Source organism: Ambystoma mexicanum, chromosome 6q (genome assembly GCF_040938575.1).
Source record: "Ambystoma mexicanum isolate Mex_15411 chromosome 6q, UKY_AmexF1_1, whole genome shotgun sequence".
NCBI classification, from domain to species: Eukaryota; Metazoa; Chordata; class Amphibia; order Caudata; family Ambystomatidae; genus Ambystoma; species Ambystoma mexicanum.
In genome coordinates this window covers 747,436,444-747,458,346 of record NC_090937.1, presented here as the reverse complement: position 1 = coordinate 747,458,346, position 21,903 = coordinate 747,436,444, and the positions used below count along the sequence as shown (strand labels likewise).

At 43.2% G+C, this 21,903-nt stretch overlaps 1 protein-coding gene across 4 annotated transcripts in view; it reads left to right on the top strand.

The window, feature by feature from the left end:
• SH3D19 (SH3 domain containing 19) overlaps positions 1–21,903 on the top strand; it is a 1,396,196-nt gene that overhangs the window by 1,280,819 nt on the left and 93,474 nt on the right. For all 4 annotated transcript variants that reach the window (XM_069631268.1, XM_069631267.1, XM_069631269.1 and 1 more), the window contains one exon: positions 20,397–20,608. In XM_069631268.1, coding sequence (XP_069487369.1) covers positions 20,397–20,608 — 212 coding nt within the window. The remainder of the gene's footprint in view (positions 1–20,396; positions 20,609–21,903) is intronic.

The following is a 21,903-nucleotide window of genomic DNA, read 5'->3' as shown; positions in this document are numbered from 1 at the left end:
CCAGGCTATGTAACCGAGAATATGCTTATTGGGTTTTCTGGTGAGGTTGCTGGAAGAGGGGGCAGACCAAGAGACCAGCAGGAGGAAGCAGCGGATTGTGGGGAAGGCTGCATGCTGAAGTTGCTGGGCTGTTTTCTTTGTTTTGGACACCATGATGCTGATGCCCTAATGTAGGAGGAAGTGATTAAAAAGCACTTGTTGCACCACACGGATGAGTGCAGTTTGTTAGGGGAGTTTTCCTAAAGTCCCACTTGGAGGAAAGACTTTAGTAAGTCATCCAGTGGTTTGTAGATCCCCAACTCTTGGTATCATTCTGTACTACTCGGGAACCTTGGTAGAGTGGCAGAGCAGTCAGGCTTGTATTAAGAGGAAGATGTGAGCTGTAGGTAAGTACACTGAACCTAGTTAGTAATGCACATCAAAGAAACACTTAGACATACATTTATATTAAAATATAGATTTATTATATTTACACATGAATCACTGTTAAATACTTGGCACAATAAACCAACACACTTAGGTATACTTTCAAAAGGCCACTTCTTAGTAGGTAGTTGCTGAACGTGTACAATTGTTACAAGAGTTTGACAGATCTACCGTACTATTGGTAATTACGCGCACCCACAAAGTAATACAGTACTTGATATTTTATTTGTATCGCGCTCATACACAAATGTTTCAGAGAGCGAGGCAAGGGAGGGGAGCAAGGGAGAACAAAAACAACGATCGTACTATGTCCAGTGACATTGAGAACGCGCAATTGCATGGGAGAGGAAGAAGGGGGAAGTTCATGGGAGGGGGAGAAAAAGTGCTGAGCAAGGAGAAAATAAATAAAACCTAAATAAACAAGAGCAACAAACCGTGGTAGTGCAGCCGGCAAGTGGCAAGTGCTAGGTATATGGCAGCAGACTGGGTGTGCCAGAAAAGTGCAGAAACACAGGTGAGGGGACTGTAAGGTTACAGATCCCAGTGCAAGGGATTGCCAAGCAGCAGTGCGGGTGGGTGGCAGGATGAGCAGGTACCTGGGCCCGAAAGTCAGAGGGTGACCAGGTGCACGATGCCGAGACAGAACAGATCAGCAGGGGAGAGGAGGAGAGAAGGCAGAAGTAAAGTGGGAGATCTTGAGGTGCTTCCAGAACCGGAGATGGTTCTCCTCAAGTTTAAGAGTGGCAGGGAGGCTGTTCCAGAGGGAGGCCCCATCCGAAGACAGAGATCTAGCCCCAGCTCGTTTCTTAGGAGTCAGGACGAGGAGCGAAGAACTCAAGAGGCAAGGTATTTACGGAGGGAGAACTGAAGGTATTTTGGGCCCAGGCCCCAGAATGCCTTGTGGACAATGCAAAGTGTCTTGAAGTTAATTCTTGCAGCCACTGGGAGCCAATGCAGAGATTAGATTTCAGGGCTGCGGAGATACGATCCTAGGGCTTGAGGCCAAGGACAAGTCTTGCAGTCCTGTTCTGGATAAGTTGCAAAGGGCAGAGAGTAGAAGCAGGTAGATTTAGAAAGAGGCTATTGCAGTAGTCAAACCTAGAGAGAACCAGGGCTCGAGAGACGGTGAGCTTATGGGAGAAGGAGAGGAAAAGTAGAATACATGTGAGGAGGTGCAATAGGAAGTTAGATTTTTTTTTTAGACATCAGAGATGTGGGCAGTGAAGGAAAGCATGGAGTTAAAGATGATCCTGTGGTTCTTAGCCTCACAGGTGGGGGAAGGGGCAGGGCCAAGGGAGGCCGGCCAAAGAGTGACATGAAACGAGGGTGCAGGTGTGCCGATGAGGATCGCAGTCTTGCTGGCATTCAGGGAGAGATCATTGGCGGCACACCAATCCTGAATAGCAGATAGGCAGTCGGAGATGACGGAAGGAGAGATGGTGGCCGAGGGAAGCCTGAAAATGAGTTGTCACCCGCATAACACTGGAAATAGGAGCCGAAAATGGCAATGCGGTGGGCAAGAGTTGCCAGGTATTGGTTGAAAAGTCAGGGTGAAAGGTTACACCCCTGGGGAACACCACAGGTAGAAAGGGAAATACATGACAGGAAGGACATAAGTTGGACCTGGGAGGGTCAATCGGAGAGGAAAGATACCCAGGTTGTCACAGGGACGGTTCAACAGGATGGTATGCTTGACCATGTCGAAGGCAGAGGAGAGATTGAGTAGGATGCGGACAGAGGGGATGTTCGAGTCATGGTTGGAGAGCAGATCTTCATGGATGTTCAGGAGAGCAATTTCCTGGCTGCTCTAAAGCCAGGCTGATGGTCATGGAGACGACCAACAGAGTCAGAATGAACGTTAAGCTGCGAGATGGCCAGCTTTTCCAAAAGTTTACCCAGAAAAGAAGTGATGGAGATTGGGCTATAGTTAGCCGGACAAGAAGGGACAGCCGTGGGTTTTTTGAGAAGAGGGTGCACAAGACAGTGCTTCAGAGGGGAGGGGGGGAGGCCCCCGAGGCAAAGGAGTGATTGCAGAAATGGCAGGAGCAAGGGTGTCAATGTGGTCTTTGATGGTTTTGGATGAACAGGGAAGAACCTGTTTTGACGAGAGTTTCATAGATCGGACTTGGCTAGAGACCTCGTCAAGAGAAAAAAGAGGAAAGGACAAAACAGTGGGAGGGGATGGCTGTAGGAGGGGCAGTGTTAACAGAAGGAGAGGGGACAAGGATGTCCTAGGTTTTTGAGATTAAATGAGAGGCAATGGCTGTGCAGAGGGCCTGGGAGGCGACAGGAGAGGTAGAGAGTTTGGCCGAATTGTTAGATGCTGTTAGATGCTGCGGAGACACACATTTGGATTTGGGCTCTCTTTTTAGCATGGACAGAGAGTCAGTATTGCGTTTGGAGCATGCGACAGGCCAGTTTGTCAGAGGATGAACATGAAGCCCTCCTTTTCCTCTCAGCCACCCTACACTTATGTTTAAGTGTAGCTAGGTCAGAGCCATCCCAAGAATAGCATTTGGCTTTGGTCTTCAAGTGGATCCTCAAAACAGGGGCAAGAGCATCAAGAGAATCGGAAATGGAAGAGTAGAACAGAGACCAGGCTGTGTCAGGATGTGAGTCAGCCCGTGTTGGAAGGGGTGGAGAAGGTGGTGGCAAAAGCCTCAATGGCTGCACGCTTCATGGGTTGTATGTCCGAGAAGGTAGGTGGCAGTGTTGGAGTTGGCTTAGCCTGGGCGGTAGAAAGGGAGCAATGGGAGGAGAGGAGGGAGTGATCACTCCAGGAGGGAGGAGTGGTCAGAGGGATGGAGAGGGGGAGGTTAGAGATAAAGAGTATGCCCTGCAGAGTGAGTTGGGCCAGAGGGGAGGATAGAAAGGGCGAGGGAATCGCAGAGGTCACGGAAGATTACAGAGGAGGAATAAGGAGAGTCTAGATGGATATTGTCAGCAGGATAGTGATTTTTGGGAAGGAATACAGTTGGGTTAGTGTTATCCTAGCAGAGCTTCAGGTTCCAGAGGCAGTTCCCCTGCACAGCAAGTCTTTTAAGATCCAAAAAGCAACCCTAGCTAAAAGGCATTTCGGAAAGGCTTCAAGTCTTGAAAAGCAGCAGAAGTCAAAAGTTCCTGTGGATACTTTCTAGTTTCTAGGAAAAAAGATACAAGAGGATTTAACCAACATTGGAAACTCTGTTAAAGGATTTGCTAAAGGGACGCAAGCAGCGGCTTGAGTCAGAGGTAAGAAGGGGTTGCCCTGGACACACCTACGTGCACTCCCAGCACTCTGGAGCAACTTTCTGGAATAAGGTAAGCAATACCCTTTTCCCCACAGTACCTTAGGTTTGAAGAAAACGTTTGTGGGGGATACTGCACGATGGTGCAGCTCTGGACCCGACCTCTGGATTCCATGGTCTGATGACTGAAGGCGGGACAATGGACGGTGATCTCTCAGCAGCAGTCTTGAGGGAGGACCTCTGGCACGCCTTTCACCAACTTCATTCACTGCGGTTTTGGTGCCCTTTTTGCAGCACCAACAAAGGACGCGATTTGCCCAGTCAATATTCTTCCGTTCCTGTAGTCCCACACTCTCATGAGGGGGTCTGGACAAGTTGGATTGAGTCTCTGAAGTATCCTTGAGGGTTCAGCAAAGAATTGGGCGAATTCGGCTTTTCCACGACGATGCACTTGAAATGGGCAGCAAGTCTCCTGGTATTGGGGTTCTGCAGGCTCGGAGGAGAGAGCCCCAAATGGGAAAGCAGATTTAGGCAGACACAACGCAGCATTTAGCATTTCCCATTTGGGGCTCTCGGGCTCCCCACGGGGAGCCCGAGAGCCCCAAATGGGAAATCAGCTGTAGGCAGAAACACTACGCGGCATGTAAACACAACCGCGTTGTGTTTCTGCCTGCTGTGGCTATCACTTCGGGTCTCCGGTGCTCCCCTGGGAGCACCGGAGACCCGAAGTGATAGCCACAGCAGGCAGAAACGCGGTTGTGTTGGAAAACGCTGCGTTTTTTCTTTCCGAGCCGGAGGAGCCTGAGAAACTCGGAAAGAAAAACCGCAGAGTTTTCCAACACAATAACGTTGTATTTAGGTTTGCGGTTGCTTCAAAAGCGACCGCAAACATAAATACAACGTTTTTAAAGCTGCGGTTTTATTTCTAAGTTTTCCGGGCTCCTCCAGCCCGGAAAACTTAGAAAAAAAACTGCAGCTAGTGCTTATTTTTAAAAAAAAATAAATAGCACTTACCGAGATTCAGCTGCAGCTTTCCTGCTTTGGTCTCCGGTCCCCGTCCTCCGCGTACAGCACTAATGAAGGGAAAGCCACCCAGCGGTAGCTTTTGTTTACTACAACTGGCTGGCTTTTCCTTCATTAGTGCCGCAAAAGCCAGCACAGGAGGGCATCCATTTCAGAAAATGGATGCGCCCATGTGCTTGCTTTTGTGAATTTTGAGCTTGAATAGCTCAAAATTTTACATAGGAAGTTTTAAAAAAGAGAATGCTAGTATTTTTTTTTTTTTATGTTGCCTGTGTATTTTTTAAATAACATTTTTTACTAGACCATGCCTTTAAGTATCCCTCTATCCTTAAGAAATGTAGTTACTCTAGGATAAAGACAAGGAATCTCAAAGGAGGACCCTAAAGGTACCCAGCAACACTGCCCATAATAAGCCGTGTGCTGTAATAGTAAAATACATATACCTTTAAGAGTTAAGGAGGAAAATAGACTCCATAGGATAGGTACAATACAAACAATTGAGTTCCAAAAGACGGAGCCTATAAGAATGAAGGAGTGGAAAATTGCTCCACTCATTCAGATCTGAGTAAAAGGTCCAGAAGTCAAGCAAAACGTGCTGGGAGTCTCACGAGGAGAGGGGATGAAGCATAAAAATTATAAATCTCCCTAACACAGTTGACTGACTGCAGTTGTGTGCAGTGATGAGCGGGTCCCAGACTCCTGGAGTGCTCGCCAGTCAGACTTCCATTTTACTTCCTATTTTTTGGGTAAATCAAATTGGAATGGAGTACAACTTGAGAAGCAAAAACGGCAAGGACACAATCCCATCAGAATGTTGGCTATCCCTAAGGGCTTGCTCACAGGCCTGATTAACATCCTTAAGCATTGCGCAAGATTGTGAGAAGGGGGACTTGATTCAGCTAAACATAAACAAGGCCCTCTGCCTGTTGTGGGTCGTATCCAAGACCTCAAATTCCCCCTAGAGGCACACCCATGAAGATCGTTTGGGAAAAAATAACCAGATATTTCCCTTAGCAGCTCAATACGAATCAAGGAGAAGGTCAAAACATCACCTCCTCCACACAACATGCAACTTCAGCAGCTAGTTTAAATCCTCTGAATTTAGAGTTTTGGAACATGTGCAATAACCTTTTGGAAAATGAAAGACATGGTCCAGACATATTGCTAGTAGAGGGTAATATCTGTGAGATAATAAGTGCTAATAAAGAACCTCTAGGCACAGCTGTGAATCTCAGCTAACAGGTTTTCTTTTTGATTCTCCAGTGCCTTTGTACCGCGATGAAACAAAACTTTAATATAGATTATGCCCATGCAGCAGCCTTTACTTTAGCCTTACCGTCTCTGTTAAGGTTGTATGACAATATTAAAGGAGTAGGGTGTCACTCAGAAGTAATGCAGGATATGTCATCAAATCTAAACAGTCTGCTTAATAGAACACAGACGAGTAACCAAAGAAAGCTAAGGGCCAAGGTGGAAAGCATCATCCTGTACGGGATAGTGCTTGAAGACCCTACTTTGGAAAACACATTTAATAATCTGGTAAGACGGGAGAAAAGACTGGGTGCAACTCCAAAGGTATCAATATTGTACAATTCCCAACCTGAGTCTCCTGCATAGAACTCTAAAGGCCAGCAGGAGTTAAAATCTAAAAACCTGTAAAATGGCCAGAAGGAAAACAAAATTGTTCTTCACATACATTTCTACATATTAGAAATTACTGACTACAGATTACTGATATGGAGAAAAATGTAGCTTTGAGGAAGAAAAAGAAGTAAAAAGAGACTCCCACACAAAAGTGTACAGATACAGGAGAAGGGAATAAAGGCAGCAGAAAAAAGATATTGTGCCCTATATGATCCACAAATCTCCTAAAGCACAAGAAGTGACAGATGACTATACCAGAAAGGGAGTCACAACAGAGCTGGCAAAAATGTCTTGGTGTTTAAAAGACATCACTTTCTCGTGAGGCACAGTTTAGTGCCATTTGTAGTGCTGGCTTTTTCAAACTTAAACAGCTCTAGAAAGTGCTTTGCTACATTCCATCTAACTATCATGCCTCAGTTATCACGGCTACAATGGTTATCGCTGCCAGGATTATTGGCAGTCTTGATTATTGTAACGTCAGGTTGTTGGCCCGGCCCTCCTACCATCTTAATCGGTTGCAAGTCTTGCAGAATGCTGTAGTGCATCTAGTCACGGGGAGTACCTTATGGCCATCCAGTCTCCCCTGCTCGCAGAAATCTTCACTGGCTCTCGGTTCTAGCGCAAGGTCACTTTAAAACACTTTGCATCAGGCTTTTCATGATCTAGACTGCCCATCTCCTCAAGAGAAGAGTACCCTTTATTGTCCTTTGTGTACTTTGCGCTCCTTTGCTCGTCACTTCTTAAAGTTCTTCCTTATCGGCTGGCATGTTGTATTGGTTATGCATTCTCTGTTGTGGTTCCCCAACTCTGGAACGACTTATCTTTTTTGGCGGAGTCTTGATCTTGTTTAATGGTCTTACTGGTTTTAAGTGCCATGATACCTCTGGTGAAAGTTTGCGCTATACAAGATGTGGATGGATGGATGGATGGATAGATAGATAGAGGTACTGCTTAGTACCGACAACTGCTCATCTGATTTCCGGTACTTTGAAGAACTTGTATACAGCTCCCTCAAACAATCGTGAGTGGTGTATCTCTAGCAATACCACGGGCCAATCAACTTCAACAGGGCATTAGCTACACTCATCCTGCAGTTGATGTTGATGGCATCACGTATATGTCTAGAAGCTTTATTTAACAATGTGGATGTGACTCCTTTAAATAATAAAGTGCTGAGTATTTTGAGATACATTTCAGCTCTTCAGGCGATATAGAACAGGCGGAATTAACATCAGAAATTCTAGACTCGACTGTAATGTTACACTTAAACACTCAGATAGTTCAGTGTTCTCATGAATGAAACTGAAGCCTTCTGGCCGAGAGGATTTGATCTGTACAGGCCAAAGATCTGTCCGGGGCGAAAGCCCATGTGCGGGGTCTCTGACAGAAAACAAGCATTGGCAATGCCAACAGTTTGGGCTTTTGTGTAGACATGGGAAAGGCACTTTCCAGGCACAGCCGTAGTGGTATTGACCACCCATTGTTGGTATCAGGTGCAAAATGGTGTGAGTACCTGGACATCTAATAGCAGTGCCTGCAAGCGAGCATGAATGGATACAATGTATTTTTTAAGCAAGCTTGTTAGGGAGAATTCTCTGTTTAGGCTGAATTTCCTAACCTAGTGAGTGCCCCAGCAGCTTTGCCGGATTTTTGGGGTTTATTTTTTTCTCCTGCCAAGAGTGAGACTCTTACCCTCACTCTTGGACATGATTTGAGTGTGTCTCTTTGATTCTAGATGTGTTTAATGGGCTATGGGGTCTTTTACTCCATAGGGCTTCATGTGTTTTTGTGATGTGTGTTACACAGCACCCTCAGTGCAGTAACACAGGGGTGTCATAGTGACCCCCCAGTATAGACTCCATACCCTGGGACTGACTACTGTCTCCCAGGGCATGTAAAGTCACCATTGACTTTACTAGTCTCAAATTTGGAACAGAACCAGTACAAACCATCATATTGTGGACGTACTGGCCGGGCAATTCGATTGCCCCGGGGTCTGTTAGTCGAGGGGGCACGTCTCCGTCCCCCCTGATCGAGTTTTGGCTGGTGGCAGTGGATACTACTTTTTATATTCGACCGCGAATATATCCCTATGGGATTTCCCATTGTTCGAGGCTACCAACTTTAATTATTTAATTGCTATAGCCTCGAACATACCGCCGGTTTATTTATTTAATATTAATCCCCCGGTTGGTATTTCTTGCCAGAACTCGGTTCTAAAATGGCGTTTGTGTTCGCTTCTGTGACTCCAACCCAAGTTGAGCCCTTTGTTCCACTATTTTGGTGGGCTTCTCCACAGAAGCCCTCCAAAGTGGTGGCACTCTGTCTGGGGTACTTGGGAGGGGTTGAGGGGGATTTTAGGCACCCTGGACTGAGTTGCCTAGGCAACTCAAGTCACACTCCGTCCTGATTGGCCCAAGTGGTGAGCCGGCCGGCTCACCACTTAGCATGTTTGAGTGACAGCTAGGCTGAGTGAATGGGGGTTTTCTGCATAAAAGCAGGGCTTTGGGGACTGGAACTTCAGAAGTCGCCACATGACCTAAGAATCCGACGAGGGAGAAACTGAGCCAACCTGCTACGACGACACCACCGGTGGAGCCCTGCTGAACCGTCTCACCACTTTTCCCAACGACAGAGGAGATCTCCAGCCCGGAGAGTCTTCTTCCTTCGACTTGTGGGGATAACCAGTCTGCTTCCTTTTTCGCTTTCTGGAGAATCTCGTGGCCGCCTTGCATGTGCCAAGCACCCTGGCAACCGGGATACCACGTTTTACCACTACCGCGAATCAAAGGGTAGTACCTTTAACCGGAAAACTCAGCGGATGGTTTCTTCCCTGGCAGTGCAACGACCTTCATCTTTCCTCCACGTCGAGATCTTCTCTTCCTCTGGACGACACCGCGACTTGCACCCGCTGCCAGGAACAACTGCCCCCGCTGGAGGATCCTTTCCACATAAGGTACCGTGTTCCGCCTGGCTTCCCTTGCAACCGACTGTACGGGGTAGATTTAGCCCCCGGCTTTCGACCCTGGGTTAGCCTGGGACACCCTGGCTAAACTTTTCTGAGCCTAACTAAAACCTTTCTGAACTCCCTGCAAGACTTTTTAAGCCTGTTGTCATTGTGTGATCTTGGGTGCATTTGTGCCCTGCTCTCTCCAAGAGTGGGCCCGGCCTATGGACTTTGGCTCACAAGTAACTTTTGACTTGCCTGCCTTGCTTAAGTATTAGCGTGGTGTATTTTCCTACATTCTGCCTTTTTCCCTCCCTTGTTTGATAACTTATTGGAGTGCCATCTATAGTTAAGCGCTCACCTCTGTCTGGAAATAAGTGGTGTTAACTAAGACTTGTCTGATGAGGAATAAGGAGTGTATATATAATAATAGTAACTGTGTTTAGAGTGAATTACAATAATAGTGCTGGAGTGTTTCAATAATTGTGTTTTTAAATAAATAATTATATACCTTGATACCAAAGCTCTGGTCAATGTTTGCTTGTGCTATTGTACCTGAGTGCCTATTGTGTATACTTTGCATACTGCCTAACTCTTCTTGAGGGAAGTCTGACTGCTCAGCCACAGCTACCAGGTAAATCTGGGTGGTACAGACTGCTACTAAGTGTGTTTACTGCCAACACCTGTAGTCCTAAATCTTTTGCAGTGGTCCCCAAGGGAAATGCACAGGTTTCTGCCTAACAAAGTTCAATAGGGGCCCCATGGGAAGGCCCTCAAGCGGCTAATGATAGCGCTGGCTAACAATTTGTCCATCTTACAACTGAGTTTCCCACCAAAATCCGACTCCTTACTTGTGGTCAAGCTGGAACGGATGAGAAGTCCCTCTGGTGATTCTTTACTAATAATTCACGTTTTTTTTTTATTTTTATGGTTTATAACCTTTCAAATATGCTTTAATTCATGTAGGTTTTAACATTACATGATTACATTTCAATTCAGAAATGATTACACATTGCTATGGGTTGACTACGGTCTCTTTCGTCTATAAGGCTTCGTCTAGACAACTAAGCTGCTTGTTAATTTTCTTTCTGTTTCATCAAATAGTAGTTGCCACCAATCATCAGTGTTTAAAAATTGTCTTTTTGAGATGAGTTCTCCGAGATTAGTTCTACTTGTGCGTAAAGCTGGGAATAACAGAGTAAGATGTTTCAGAGTCTCGTCATGCAGAGCACATAGTCTGCAAGTCTTTAAGATTGTCTTGTTTTTCTGCCACGAGCATTCTCTCTCTTTGGTCCTGAGTAAGTTCAGACGATAATTCACTTATATTGGAATCCAGCTAGAAACAAACCTTTAGGCGCATTGGATGACCAGAGTAGAACCCTCTGACTGGTTTATGGTAGGCAATGGGGACAACATCATTTTAGGTGGTGATTACAATTAATATTGTCACAACATCTTCAATTTAAGCAATAGTCCCAGAGCACGGTATTTGGATTTAGTTGGGAAGGGAAAATCTGATAAAGGGAAATTATGGGCCTCATTTTAAGGCAAATGGAACCTGTCGAAACGTAGTGGTAACATTAAAGGGGGCTTTCCCCCTGCTGCGACCTGGAGGAGAGGTGAGTCCAAGACAAACATAGACTATATTTTTGTCATGGAAGTCACACGTGCCTCATCCTAACACTTAATGAGGAGCATAAAAAGTTTAATTTAGATCATCAATTAGCAAATCTGGTGCTGAATGAGGGGAGAAACCGATGCACCGTTAAACTGTTAAGCGCTCAAAAGAAAATTCTAAATAAAACTTTCCATACATTCTCTTACATTCATAAATATTTATAAAACTAAAATCATTCCGACCATAACACAAGGGCTAGAATCAAATCAACCTAAATAGTGGGAGGGCCAAACAAGACTGAATCATCTGGAAATCGGTTTTGTGTTGACCCAATTCACTACCAATGCCCCTGTTGAGAGTAGAACTGGGATTGCCATCCCTCAAATCCTTTGTTTTGTGGAAAAACACTGCAATTGTTATTCAGAACAGTAATACCCCAAAAAGCTCCCTGTTTGAGGACATTAAAAGGAGCTTGTAGTGACCATTCAGTATTAGAGGTTGTGAAATTTGGGGAGTGGTTGTCTCACTTAAAGTGAGATTGGTTCAAATGAAAGGGAATTGTTGGAGAATCCTAACCTGACAAAAAATAAACTATTCAGTTAGGATTGGGCAACTAGTAACAGGATATCAGAATCATACACATTGTTGAAAGATTTACCATTGGTACTCTGAAAAAGAGATGTATTACCAGATTACTTTATTACATTTCCGTTGAGTAAGATACTTGCGGTTCTCCTTTGATTCCATTTTAATTTGACACTGACACTTGAGGTGATGGGTCCAAGAATGATACTAAGCACAGGTAACTGAACATGTTGATTTTGTGGCAGGGGCGCACTGGACACCATCAAACATCTGTTAACTGATTGTGCAGGCACAGTTGAACTTTAGCAATGTTAAAATGTGCATAACCTCTCTTTCAAGGGATTTTTTATGGAACACACTTAAATACTGGTCAGGGTTATATTTAAATGTATCACTATGTAGAGCTTGCTTAGATATACAAGTAGTGTTGCAAAAGGAAAATAGTAAATGTGTTGAATATTAGAATTAATTATAAGGAAATAATCTTAGGAATGTTAAATAAATGTTCTCTTATGTCTGTGTGATTGTCAAAGTTTTGTATTGTTAAATGTAAATACAGTAGGATTATTTAAACCATGTTGCCAATAAAAAAATAAATAAAGAATATGATTTTCTCATAGAATACACAGCGGTTTCTCAGTTTTGTTATTGGGTCCCCGTTTCCAATAGAAAGGCTAGATGTGCAGGATTCATTATTGCCCAATGTAATGGTACTCAATTTATCCACCTTGAAAGGATGAACTGAAGAGTCTACGGTGCCAAGACTCTGAGAGGTCTCTGATGCGAGAACTTCACTCTCAGAGCTATGAAAAAGCAGTCTCAAATTGGGTAGCGATCATGGCAGCTGTACAAAGCTCAGTCTTCAGTGTGGATCAGTGAAAATGAGGGAAGGAAATAGCGATATGCCTGTGAGATGAAGTCAGATAAGACTGACATATGTCTGACGTCCCTTGTGTTCAGGTGCAGAGTGGCCATGCAGCAGCTCCGGGTGTGGAGGCACTCATTTTCGTATGGTAGTTCCACTACATTATTGGCACAGGCAGCCTAAAAAGAGAATGGAATGGAAAACTACCCAGAAGAATTCTGAGTGAAATGCAATAATTAAATGCAGCATTTCCAAGCATCTTTTTTGGTTTCCTGTTGTGTAAGGATTGCTATGATCTTCTTACTAGATAACAAAGAACCATCATGGGGGAGAGCAGGTTTGCGAGTATGCTTTTTGATTCCACTCTGAGATCTAAAGGAGAAACATTATCAGTTTTATTCATCATAGGCCCTGGGGTAAAGTATATTGGAGAAGAACCTGCATTAGAGGTTGGAGTGTGTGCCAAGTGTACTACAAGCGATAAGGTGTTAATGACACTGGTGATGCTTCAGCCACGGCTAGATCTCTACTCAGCCTTACACTTCTATAGCTATTGTTAATGTTTTTATATCTTTTATAATTCGGGACAGAGAAGAGATTAGTAGGGACAGATTGATTAATTAGGTGGCACAGAAAATGCTGCTGGGCTGACCCTTTCTCCTCTGAGGCAGTCCTACATTTATCTGACCATATCTGACCATATCTCAATACCATTCACATGCTGAGCGATGTATAAGCGCATCCATGGGGCGTACCCACCATAGGCAGCAGTCTTGTCTGAGTTCTTTAATGAAAGAATGAACTAGGTGGCACATGCTCAGAGTGCCTCATGATTAGTGAATACCTACAGTACAAAGGAACTCTATGCACACTTGTCAGTCTCCTCATCTACCAATCTGCTCACTTGACTCTTCAAGCTTACCATCTATTTGTTTCCCTGTCTTCTCTTTTAATGCAAGACACTAATTATTGCTCTATTGAGTTTTCTATTTATTTTGCCTACACAAGTTAAGATGAGAAAAGCCACTATCCAAGACATACCGAAATATACCTTGATCAATACGTGCTCCGCCATGAAGAATTGCTGGGAGGTGCAAGATGCGATTTAATATACTATCCAAACATTGTGTTTATAGTTCTGCATTCAGAGGCCACCTGCCTTTCTAACAACAAACTGCTTACAAAAGCAGTTGGTTGACAAATAAGCTTTTGCTTATTCAGACAGACCCTTAGTGCAGTATTACAGAAACTTTACAAGTCACAAGTGCAGTAAGCACTTGGTTGAAAATGCCTCCATTACACAAAAATCTATTCCTTCAGTTTGTTTTAAACGAAGACTAACACAAACATTGCCTGTTGAAAAAATGCATTGAAACTATGTTTTTGGTACTACTTGCACTTCCATCAGTGGATCGTTTCTGTAATACTGCCCCATAGCTGCGTCTATGCTAACGTGACTCATTTAACAAAACTGAAGTCCTGCTTTTCCATTTTGCCATAACAAACTTGCTGTCCTCATCTCCCAGCTGATATTGACGTGCCATTGATTTAGCATTTTTAGTATTTCAACATAGGTCTGCCCTACTCCCCCAATGACTAAACATCTTCTAGAAAATATAGAAAGTCTGCCCCAGTAAGTTGTGGGCCCTGCATCTAGCAAAGGCCCATACAGTGGCCATTATAATCAACTTTAGAGGCAATTCCACAACACCCAAGCCGACTGGTTGGTCTGATCATTTTGTGATCCCATTCTCCCTGACAACCGCCGTTCCTACCCAGTCTACCAAACCCCACCCTGGGATCCTACCCACGCCTTAAACGTAGCTGGAGAAACATGGACCTCTTCTACCTGGAGTCATACCTTTTAAATTCCCATGCCTCTTGGGACAAAGCTCGTCCAGTTTTGTTGCTCTTAGACAACGTCCTGGACTGGTTGATCTCAGGCTTAGTTGGATGCCTCCCAAGTAAACCCAAAATGATCCTTACTACGAAAACTACAAAGACATGGTTTGCTGATACCACAGCGATACCCAAGAGAACTATGCAATCACTAGAAAGCCGTTGGAGAAACAAATGAATAAGCACGCCTATCTAAGACCTATTGGTATATACAAAGCTTTGGTCTACAATGCAAAAATAGATTATTTCCACCACTGAATTTCTGAGGCCTCTTCTCGTTAACAATAATTAACAATAATTGTTTTCATAACCAGCAAGATTTGAGGACCCAAATGCTACACAGCCCTATATTTTCACCATCTGCAACTCTATTATGACCTTTTTCCATTAAAAAAACAAACTGAAGAAAAAGCTGGCATAATCTCAAACAGTGATAACATCATCTACTGCATTCTGGTCAAGCCACTGATGGCCTTGTCCATCAAAAACCAGTTTCTTCATCTCCATCATGGAAAGTGTACTGCTAAATGAATCAAGTGCTCAGGTTTCCCACTTTATTCCCACCAACAGCAATTTTCAAGATGCTGTTTGGAACCCCCCTCTGCCCCGTTTCATCTTTTTTAAGACATGTACTAAATGTCTTGTTTCTTCAAGTCATAGTGCCCATGACCCCAAAAAGAGCCATCATAGCTCTGCTATAAAAAAAAAAACTGGCGCTTTTCCCAATAACCTAGCAGATGTTCAACACCTCTGCAGTCTTGGATTCCTTTGCAAACCTCTGGAGCGAGCTGTAACCCAAGAGCTGCATTGTATTTGGAACAACCTAATATTCTGGACCCATATCAGGCTAGAGTGTGCCCACTCTGTGGTAGAATCATCGACTACCTTAATTTGGCAGCTGACTCAGGGAGTGACTGTGCCTTGATTCTCTTAGACATCTGTGTGGCTTTTGACACAGTTAGCCATGCTTTTGATATAGCCACCCATAAGAGCCTGCCAAAATGGCTGAATAAGAATGGGCTTGGAGGCAACACCTTTGATTGGATCTACTCCTTCCTAACTATGATATGATATAAAATGGCATTTGTAACGCGCCTATACACAAGTGTTTCAAGGCGCGGCTATCGGGGAACATGCTGTAGCAATGCCTCAATTTTGATCCTGCTTCATCCCTAAGCTCTGTGCAACTCAGGAATCTGTCATTGCACCATTGCTTTTTAACATTTACCTTCTTTCCCTAATACATCTCATTAGGCTTTTCATCATTCAATTCTGCAACTATGCTGATGATTCACTGCTTCTAATCAGATTCATGCCATCTCATGAGACCTCAAACCTCAATATCTCAACACTGTCTTGCTGCAGTTTTCTGCTAAGTGATATCTGGCTAACTCTGGTTCATTGCCTCAAAGAGAAATTCTGATTGCTGGCATCAAAGCTAAAATATAGCAAGTAGAGTGATGGCCATCTTCCCTGTTCATTTGTAGAGAACGTGTTTATCATGTAGGACTACTGGGATCAAGAAGGACACAAAGACCAAGTATTGAAGATTAAATAATAACAATGGCGTTAACATTCTGTTCCAAGGGCTGGAACGGGGTGGTAACGGCCCGGCAGCCCAAGTTAACGAGGGCTCCGGGCCGTTACCCTCTGTTCCAGCCCTTGCAACGGGGTGTTAATGCCATTAGCACCCCGGGTTACCAAAGCAGGAACCGGCGGTGCTAAAAAAACGGTATTGTCATTCATTGAACGAGATGCCACATGAGTCCCGTTTAATGAATGAAAATACTTTGCCTAGATGGCGGCCATGGAAAGGGAAGGCGATATCCATGGTGGCCAGCTTGGGCACTGTAGATGGTGGGGCATCAGTGGCACTGGCCACCGATGATGCAAAAAGGTAGGTGGGGTAAAGGGGGGTTAGGATTTGGTTAAAAGGGGGAGGAGCATGGCGACCTGCGGTGGGGAGGCAGCCTGCAGTTCTGTGCAATGCGGCTGAGATCAGAGATCAATCTGTGGAACCTGATTGTCTACGCCCCCCACCCTGGGTGCTAATGATCAAGATAGCACTCTCCACAGAAATGTCTCCTACTGCTGGAAGCCGACAGTCGGGCCTTTTTGAAGTTCACTGGAAGTTGTGGGTTTACACGGTTCCTGATCACTCTTCTTTTGTTCAGTCTAGATGTGTTTCAGTTACCCACACTCCTGCACTTACTCTGGCACTAGGTCTTGTGTTAGGATGGATCATTGGTGGTAATGGCAGATAGTTACAGATGGGACCCTAGGGTGGGCTAAGAGCCCTGGACTTCCTCCCCTTCGCCTCTCTGAACGGGCCATCATTTTCTTGTGCCTGTTTTCATTCCTGGTCCTGCCTAGGGTCGGCATGGCTTGCCGGAACCTTCCTATTCTGGTTGGCTAGACACTAGCCTTCCTCACTCTTCAGTCCATGATCTTCTCGCTTTCTTCCTGCTTCCTCTGTACCTCACACTGCCTCTGGTGGCACTACTTCCCTGTCTCTCCCGGATCGCTGATGGCTGCTGCACCTCTTCCTGGCCACTGGTTTCTGCCTCATCCTCCGAAGATCTTTATTGCACCATCTCTGTTCTATGCCTTCATCCTGATGGTATACTCTCCTGCTGCACCTGTCCTCCTGACCACACCACCATCTCTCATCTCATCTACTCCTCAATTGTTCCCACCTCATCCTTCAAATTCTTTCTTCCTGTCTCCTCATCCTTCCAACTTTCCTTAGCACCTCCTTCACTTCTACATCTCGTTTTGAATGCTCCTGTTAGTACCTCACTACCTTGTCACTGGAAAGATTCCTAAATATTTTTGTATTATTTCCCCTAATTTATAGTGTTTATAACCAATTGTCAACAATGGAATTCACAAAGTCTTCATTCCTTTTTATGTGTGCAGTTAAATCATTCATCTCAATAAAGTATGGTCAGCTTTCCAAAAATGTTATCATCAATGTAAAACAAATATTAAAATAAACAAGAAATTAGACCTCTCCTTTTTCAATTAACATGCTGACGATATCTCAAGATCATAGGTTCAGCGCATTTTGGGCAATACTCTTCTTCAGGAAATGGTATTCATCAACTTCTTTAAAATATCACAGAGAAAGCTATAGTAGAGCTGCTGTTCTGTGCAAATTGATCTTTAATCAAAGTGTTACTGTCAATGTGAAAATGCTCTCAATGCTTACCAAACCTCTTTCAGGATTTCAGGTTTCCCATTATTATTGCAGAATGGACCACCACTACTTTAACATAGACACTTGTTTTTTTTAATTATTGGCTGAAAAATATCCAGTTTATATACAGTATAAAGTTAATGTTTATATTACCTTTACTTGAACATTGTTTAATTCTTATCAAAACTGTCAAGCAAACTCATCTATCAAGCAGAAAAACAGAAAACTCCAGGACTCAGCGCCAGTTATGAGGCTTGATTGTTTAATTGCACAATCTGTTACAAAGCCCTCTACTTGGATACGCGTTTCGGCTCCCACGAGCCTTTATCAAATCAGGGCTAAATTGTTAAAACCGGAGCCATAAGTAAATTACAAGACTGACATTAACATCATAGTTCAAAATCACATATCACATATGAAAATTAAACATTCAAAAAGTCCACATATTTAGATTAGACAGAGAAACAAGGGTTGGTGAAGGGGAGGATTAACCGGGTTCAAAAAACACACAATTATGTCATAATATGGACATATGCAACCATATAAAATAATATGAGACATTCCATGTAAAAATAGCAATAAATAAAATAACAAAATAAAAAAGGAGGGTACACATAAAAAGAAAATTGAAAAAACAAGAGACAAAAGTAAAAAATGCCCATTAGTTCAGTTGTTAAGAGTGTTGCTAAGTGTGTTTAAATAATTACATAATGTAATATAACTTGAGCTTACCCAATAATAGAACTAGTTAATCCGTACGACTGTTGTCCGAAAAATAATAGGGACAAATCCCAATGGTAGAAAATCTATAAACACAAAAATTACAATAACCCTAAATTAGTGTAACTCACTATTGTTCACCTCGTAGGTCACCTCTCGTACGAAGTGAAACAAACTAAATTGCATAGGGGTACGAGAACACGTCACAGGCAGGATGCCATACCACATTGCGGGGTGGAAGTTAGCGTTTTGTGGCACTGCCACATTGAACAAGAAAACCTGATTAAAGGTAAGGTACCTTGTCGTAATCTACAATAGGCCGTATCAATGCGATCTCACTAGCAAATACAAAGTTCGCATACGTGAGTGATCAAGATAAAGCGACTTACTCTGTTGCTCAGGAATCCCTCGCGTTGGCTGCTTGAATGATGAAATCAGTCTGCTCCATTTTGGAAGTGCTTATAGAGTATTTGGGTTCCCACGGCAACGCAGCTATGCGTTACCATGGCAATCTCTTTCCTACGAGGCGAAGCAGTCTCGATTCGCCACGAATAACTCTCTCCAATGTCACATCACTGCCTGTTGCCACCCCTTTAAAGGGAAAGCTATGCATACAGGCCTTCCAAAGGACACATACTCTGAAAAGCATGTTGGCATAAATTACAATTGTATATTGGTGGACTAGTTCATTATAACCCGCATGACATCTAAAACAATAGATTAGCGTATACTGTTTCATACCGTGATATCGTAAACTACAAAATAGAAATACAAATAGTAAAGTCCTTATTTCCGCTATACGCTAGTTTGAAAGTGCATATTAAAGTGAATGCTTCATTATTTGTACTATTCCAAACCCATTAATTTAGAAAGTGTAGTATACCTAACTACATGTAAATAGTATAGTGAAAAGAGTTCACAGGACTCTTTTCATTTTGGTGTTATCAATGCTCGGTCTAACTAATGGTTTTGTTGTATGTAAAAGAAGCAGGAAACCTAATCTTACTATGATGTTAAGATTGGTGTTCAGGTGAGGTACACAGTGGTAGTACTGGCAGCTAGGAAAACAATACTTTGAATTGTGTGGAATCTCAGAATCGGCTAAATGGAGACCTAACTTGAGTCCACAGGTTTGGGATTTCGCAATTCTGGACTCTGCTTTTCTATATCTTTGATGAATCTGACGCAGAGCTTGTGCATCTAATGACTGCAGTCATTAGGCAAACTGAAATTCAGGGGGCGAGTTGGAGAATGTGCAATCCCATAGCGATAGCCTAACATCTCAGAATGTCCAGGATTTTATATTGCCGAAATGAAGGCATGTGTTCAATATGTGACTTTGTCTATCAATGTCTACTTTTTGTTTTATTTTGTGGTCATATTGTCTTTTAGGAGGCAGGATGTGTTGTAACATAATGGGCCTTTTATTTTGAATTTAATGATGCAAGGATAACATCCAGGATGGATTCTGAAATGTTATGGGTCCTGTTGGATTAGCTCTCTGTGTGGGGGGGTTGGGGGTAATCCTATGACTAAACTTAATCTTTTGATTACTACTGTGTCCACCACTTTATGGTGGCCTAATTCGTTGTGATCTGCAGTAGGTTACTCCTCAGGGGGATGAATATTGTATGCATCCAATCATTGGGGACAGTACACTTGTGAATGTGCATACTCCCAAGCTCCATAATCTTGGAAGGAAGAGTGTTTGGGAGCATTCTTGGTATGTTGCTGTTCATGGGTCTGCAGCAAATGACATGCTGGGTTTCGTTTAGTAGATTCTCCACCTCGATTCCTGTCATAGTTTTTAATGCAGGTAGAGAGTTCTCTATTGGTGCTATATGGGTGATTGGGCATTTGGTGTAGTCTCATAAATTCTATTCTTTTATTGTTGCATCTCCTATGATAAGTCTACAGTCCACATGGAATTCTCACTGAGTGTTGGGTCAAGCAACACTGTTTGCTATCTGATTGGTGTGGTTGGGTTCTATGTATTGTGACTTGTGGTTTATCAAGATTCTGAATGAAAATCCCCTACTATGCATTTATAAATGGTGGATTGTGTTTTAAGATGTAATTATTCCTTGTTTAGTCTTTGATTTGGGAGGAGGTTTCTGGCGTGTACCACTTATATCAAGTGCTGCCTTTTTTATCCTTGAGACCATTTCCACATTTTTAGTGAGATCTAGAAATCATAAAGGTACACTTTTTGAAGTACCTTACATTTCTTTCTGTCTGTGTAGGGGGCCAAGATGCATAGCTCGGTTTGAGTTCAGTGGAGACCAGGATGGAGAGCTGAGTTTTGCAGAAGGTGACGTTATTCGACTCAAAGAATACACAAATGAAGAGTGGGCCAAAGGCGAGTTCATGGGGAAAGTCGGAATTTTCCCTCTAAATTTTGTGGAAGTGGTTGAGGATCTCCCAAGTTCTCGACAAAGTGGCTCGGCAGTATCAGGTGAGTAGTGGTTACTTTTAGATAAACCCCTTATATACAGGATGATCACACTGGGATTGTCACTGACTGATTAATGGAAAATGAAAATTGAAAAATGTATAATTCTAGTTGGGTGTTTTTAACTTGTCATGTACAGAAACATATTTGTATCTGATCCCTTATTTAAAGATGTCCCTTTTTGCAAAGCTGTTTTCTGCATACATCTAATTTCTTTCTGCAAGCTTCCTAAACTGGCTTGTCCTAGTTTTCTTATTTTGTTAGGAAAACAATAGGGTTATGACCTATCGGGCTAGAAGGCGTAAACATATGAAAGTGAGGCAAGGTTGACATCATCTTAATTTTTAGATAGAACAAAGACTTGCTGGACTTCATTCAGATGTAGCCAGCTGATCTTTATTCAGAGGCCAGTGGTCTCTATACACGTTCAGAGTACTGGGTGATAGGATTACACAGAGATCGCACGTCAAATTTCTGGTTATTTCTGGATAAAAAAAGATCTGTGTAAACATGAAAGATTACTGGAGAAATTGTTGATTCGTGGTGATTCAGGTCCATCTAGCTGATAGTGGGATGGACTGGGTTCAATTTGTTTCCCATGGTCGAATCCCTAGCCTGGCAACCACGTTTGATCATTATGGGATGCTATTCATTGCCACCCTCTTCTTTCACCTACAGATCAGTGCAATTACCACTGTAATTGTAATGTAATATCCTTCTAGTGAAATACTGCCCTTCTTGATTAATGTCCAAAACGAAATTCTGGTACATGCCTTGTTTTGGGTCAGCAGAAAAAGGATCTGTTGAAGATGCCCATGGAACAACAAATTCGGTTTAAAATGCCCTGCTTGATTTGTAAAGTCTTTTGGGTCAGACCATAAATCTGCATGTGGGCAGTAGAAGCTTGCAAGCTAATGGCATAGAAGCCTGGAACACATCAAGTCTGCTCAATGATTGGGAGGCATGAGTACTTCAAAGCCAGGAAAGAGTTTACATGAAAGCTATTCCAACCAGCATTTTATGAACTGCTTGGCCCATGTCAACCCAACGCTTCTAAACTCTGGGATGTAGTTTCAGCGCATTTCAAACAAATCATCAAATGTGAAGTTCAGTGAATGCAAGTGCAGTGAATTTATGAATTTGGGCTGCTCCAAAGCACTGCACGACAGTCATTTTAAAAAACAAAATGTCTAAGTAACACTGTCATTTACCAACGAAGATGCCAATAGTGTAGTTATGTGGATATGTTTAAGTGTACTTATGTGATGAATAGAATACACATCTCATGTTTTATGTTT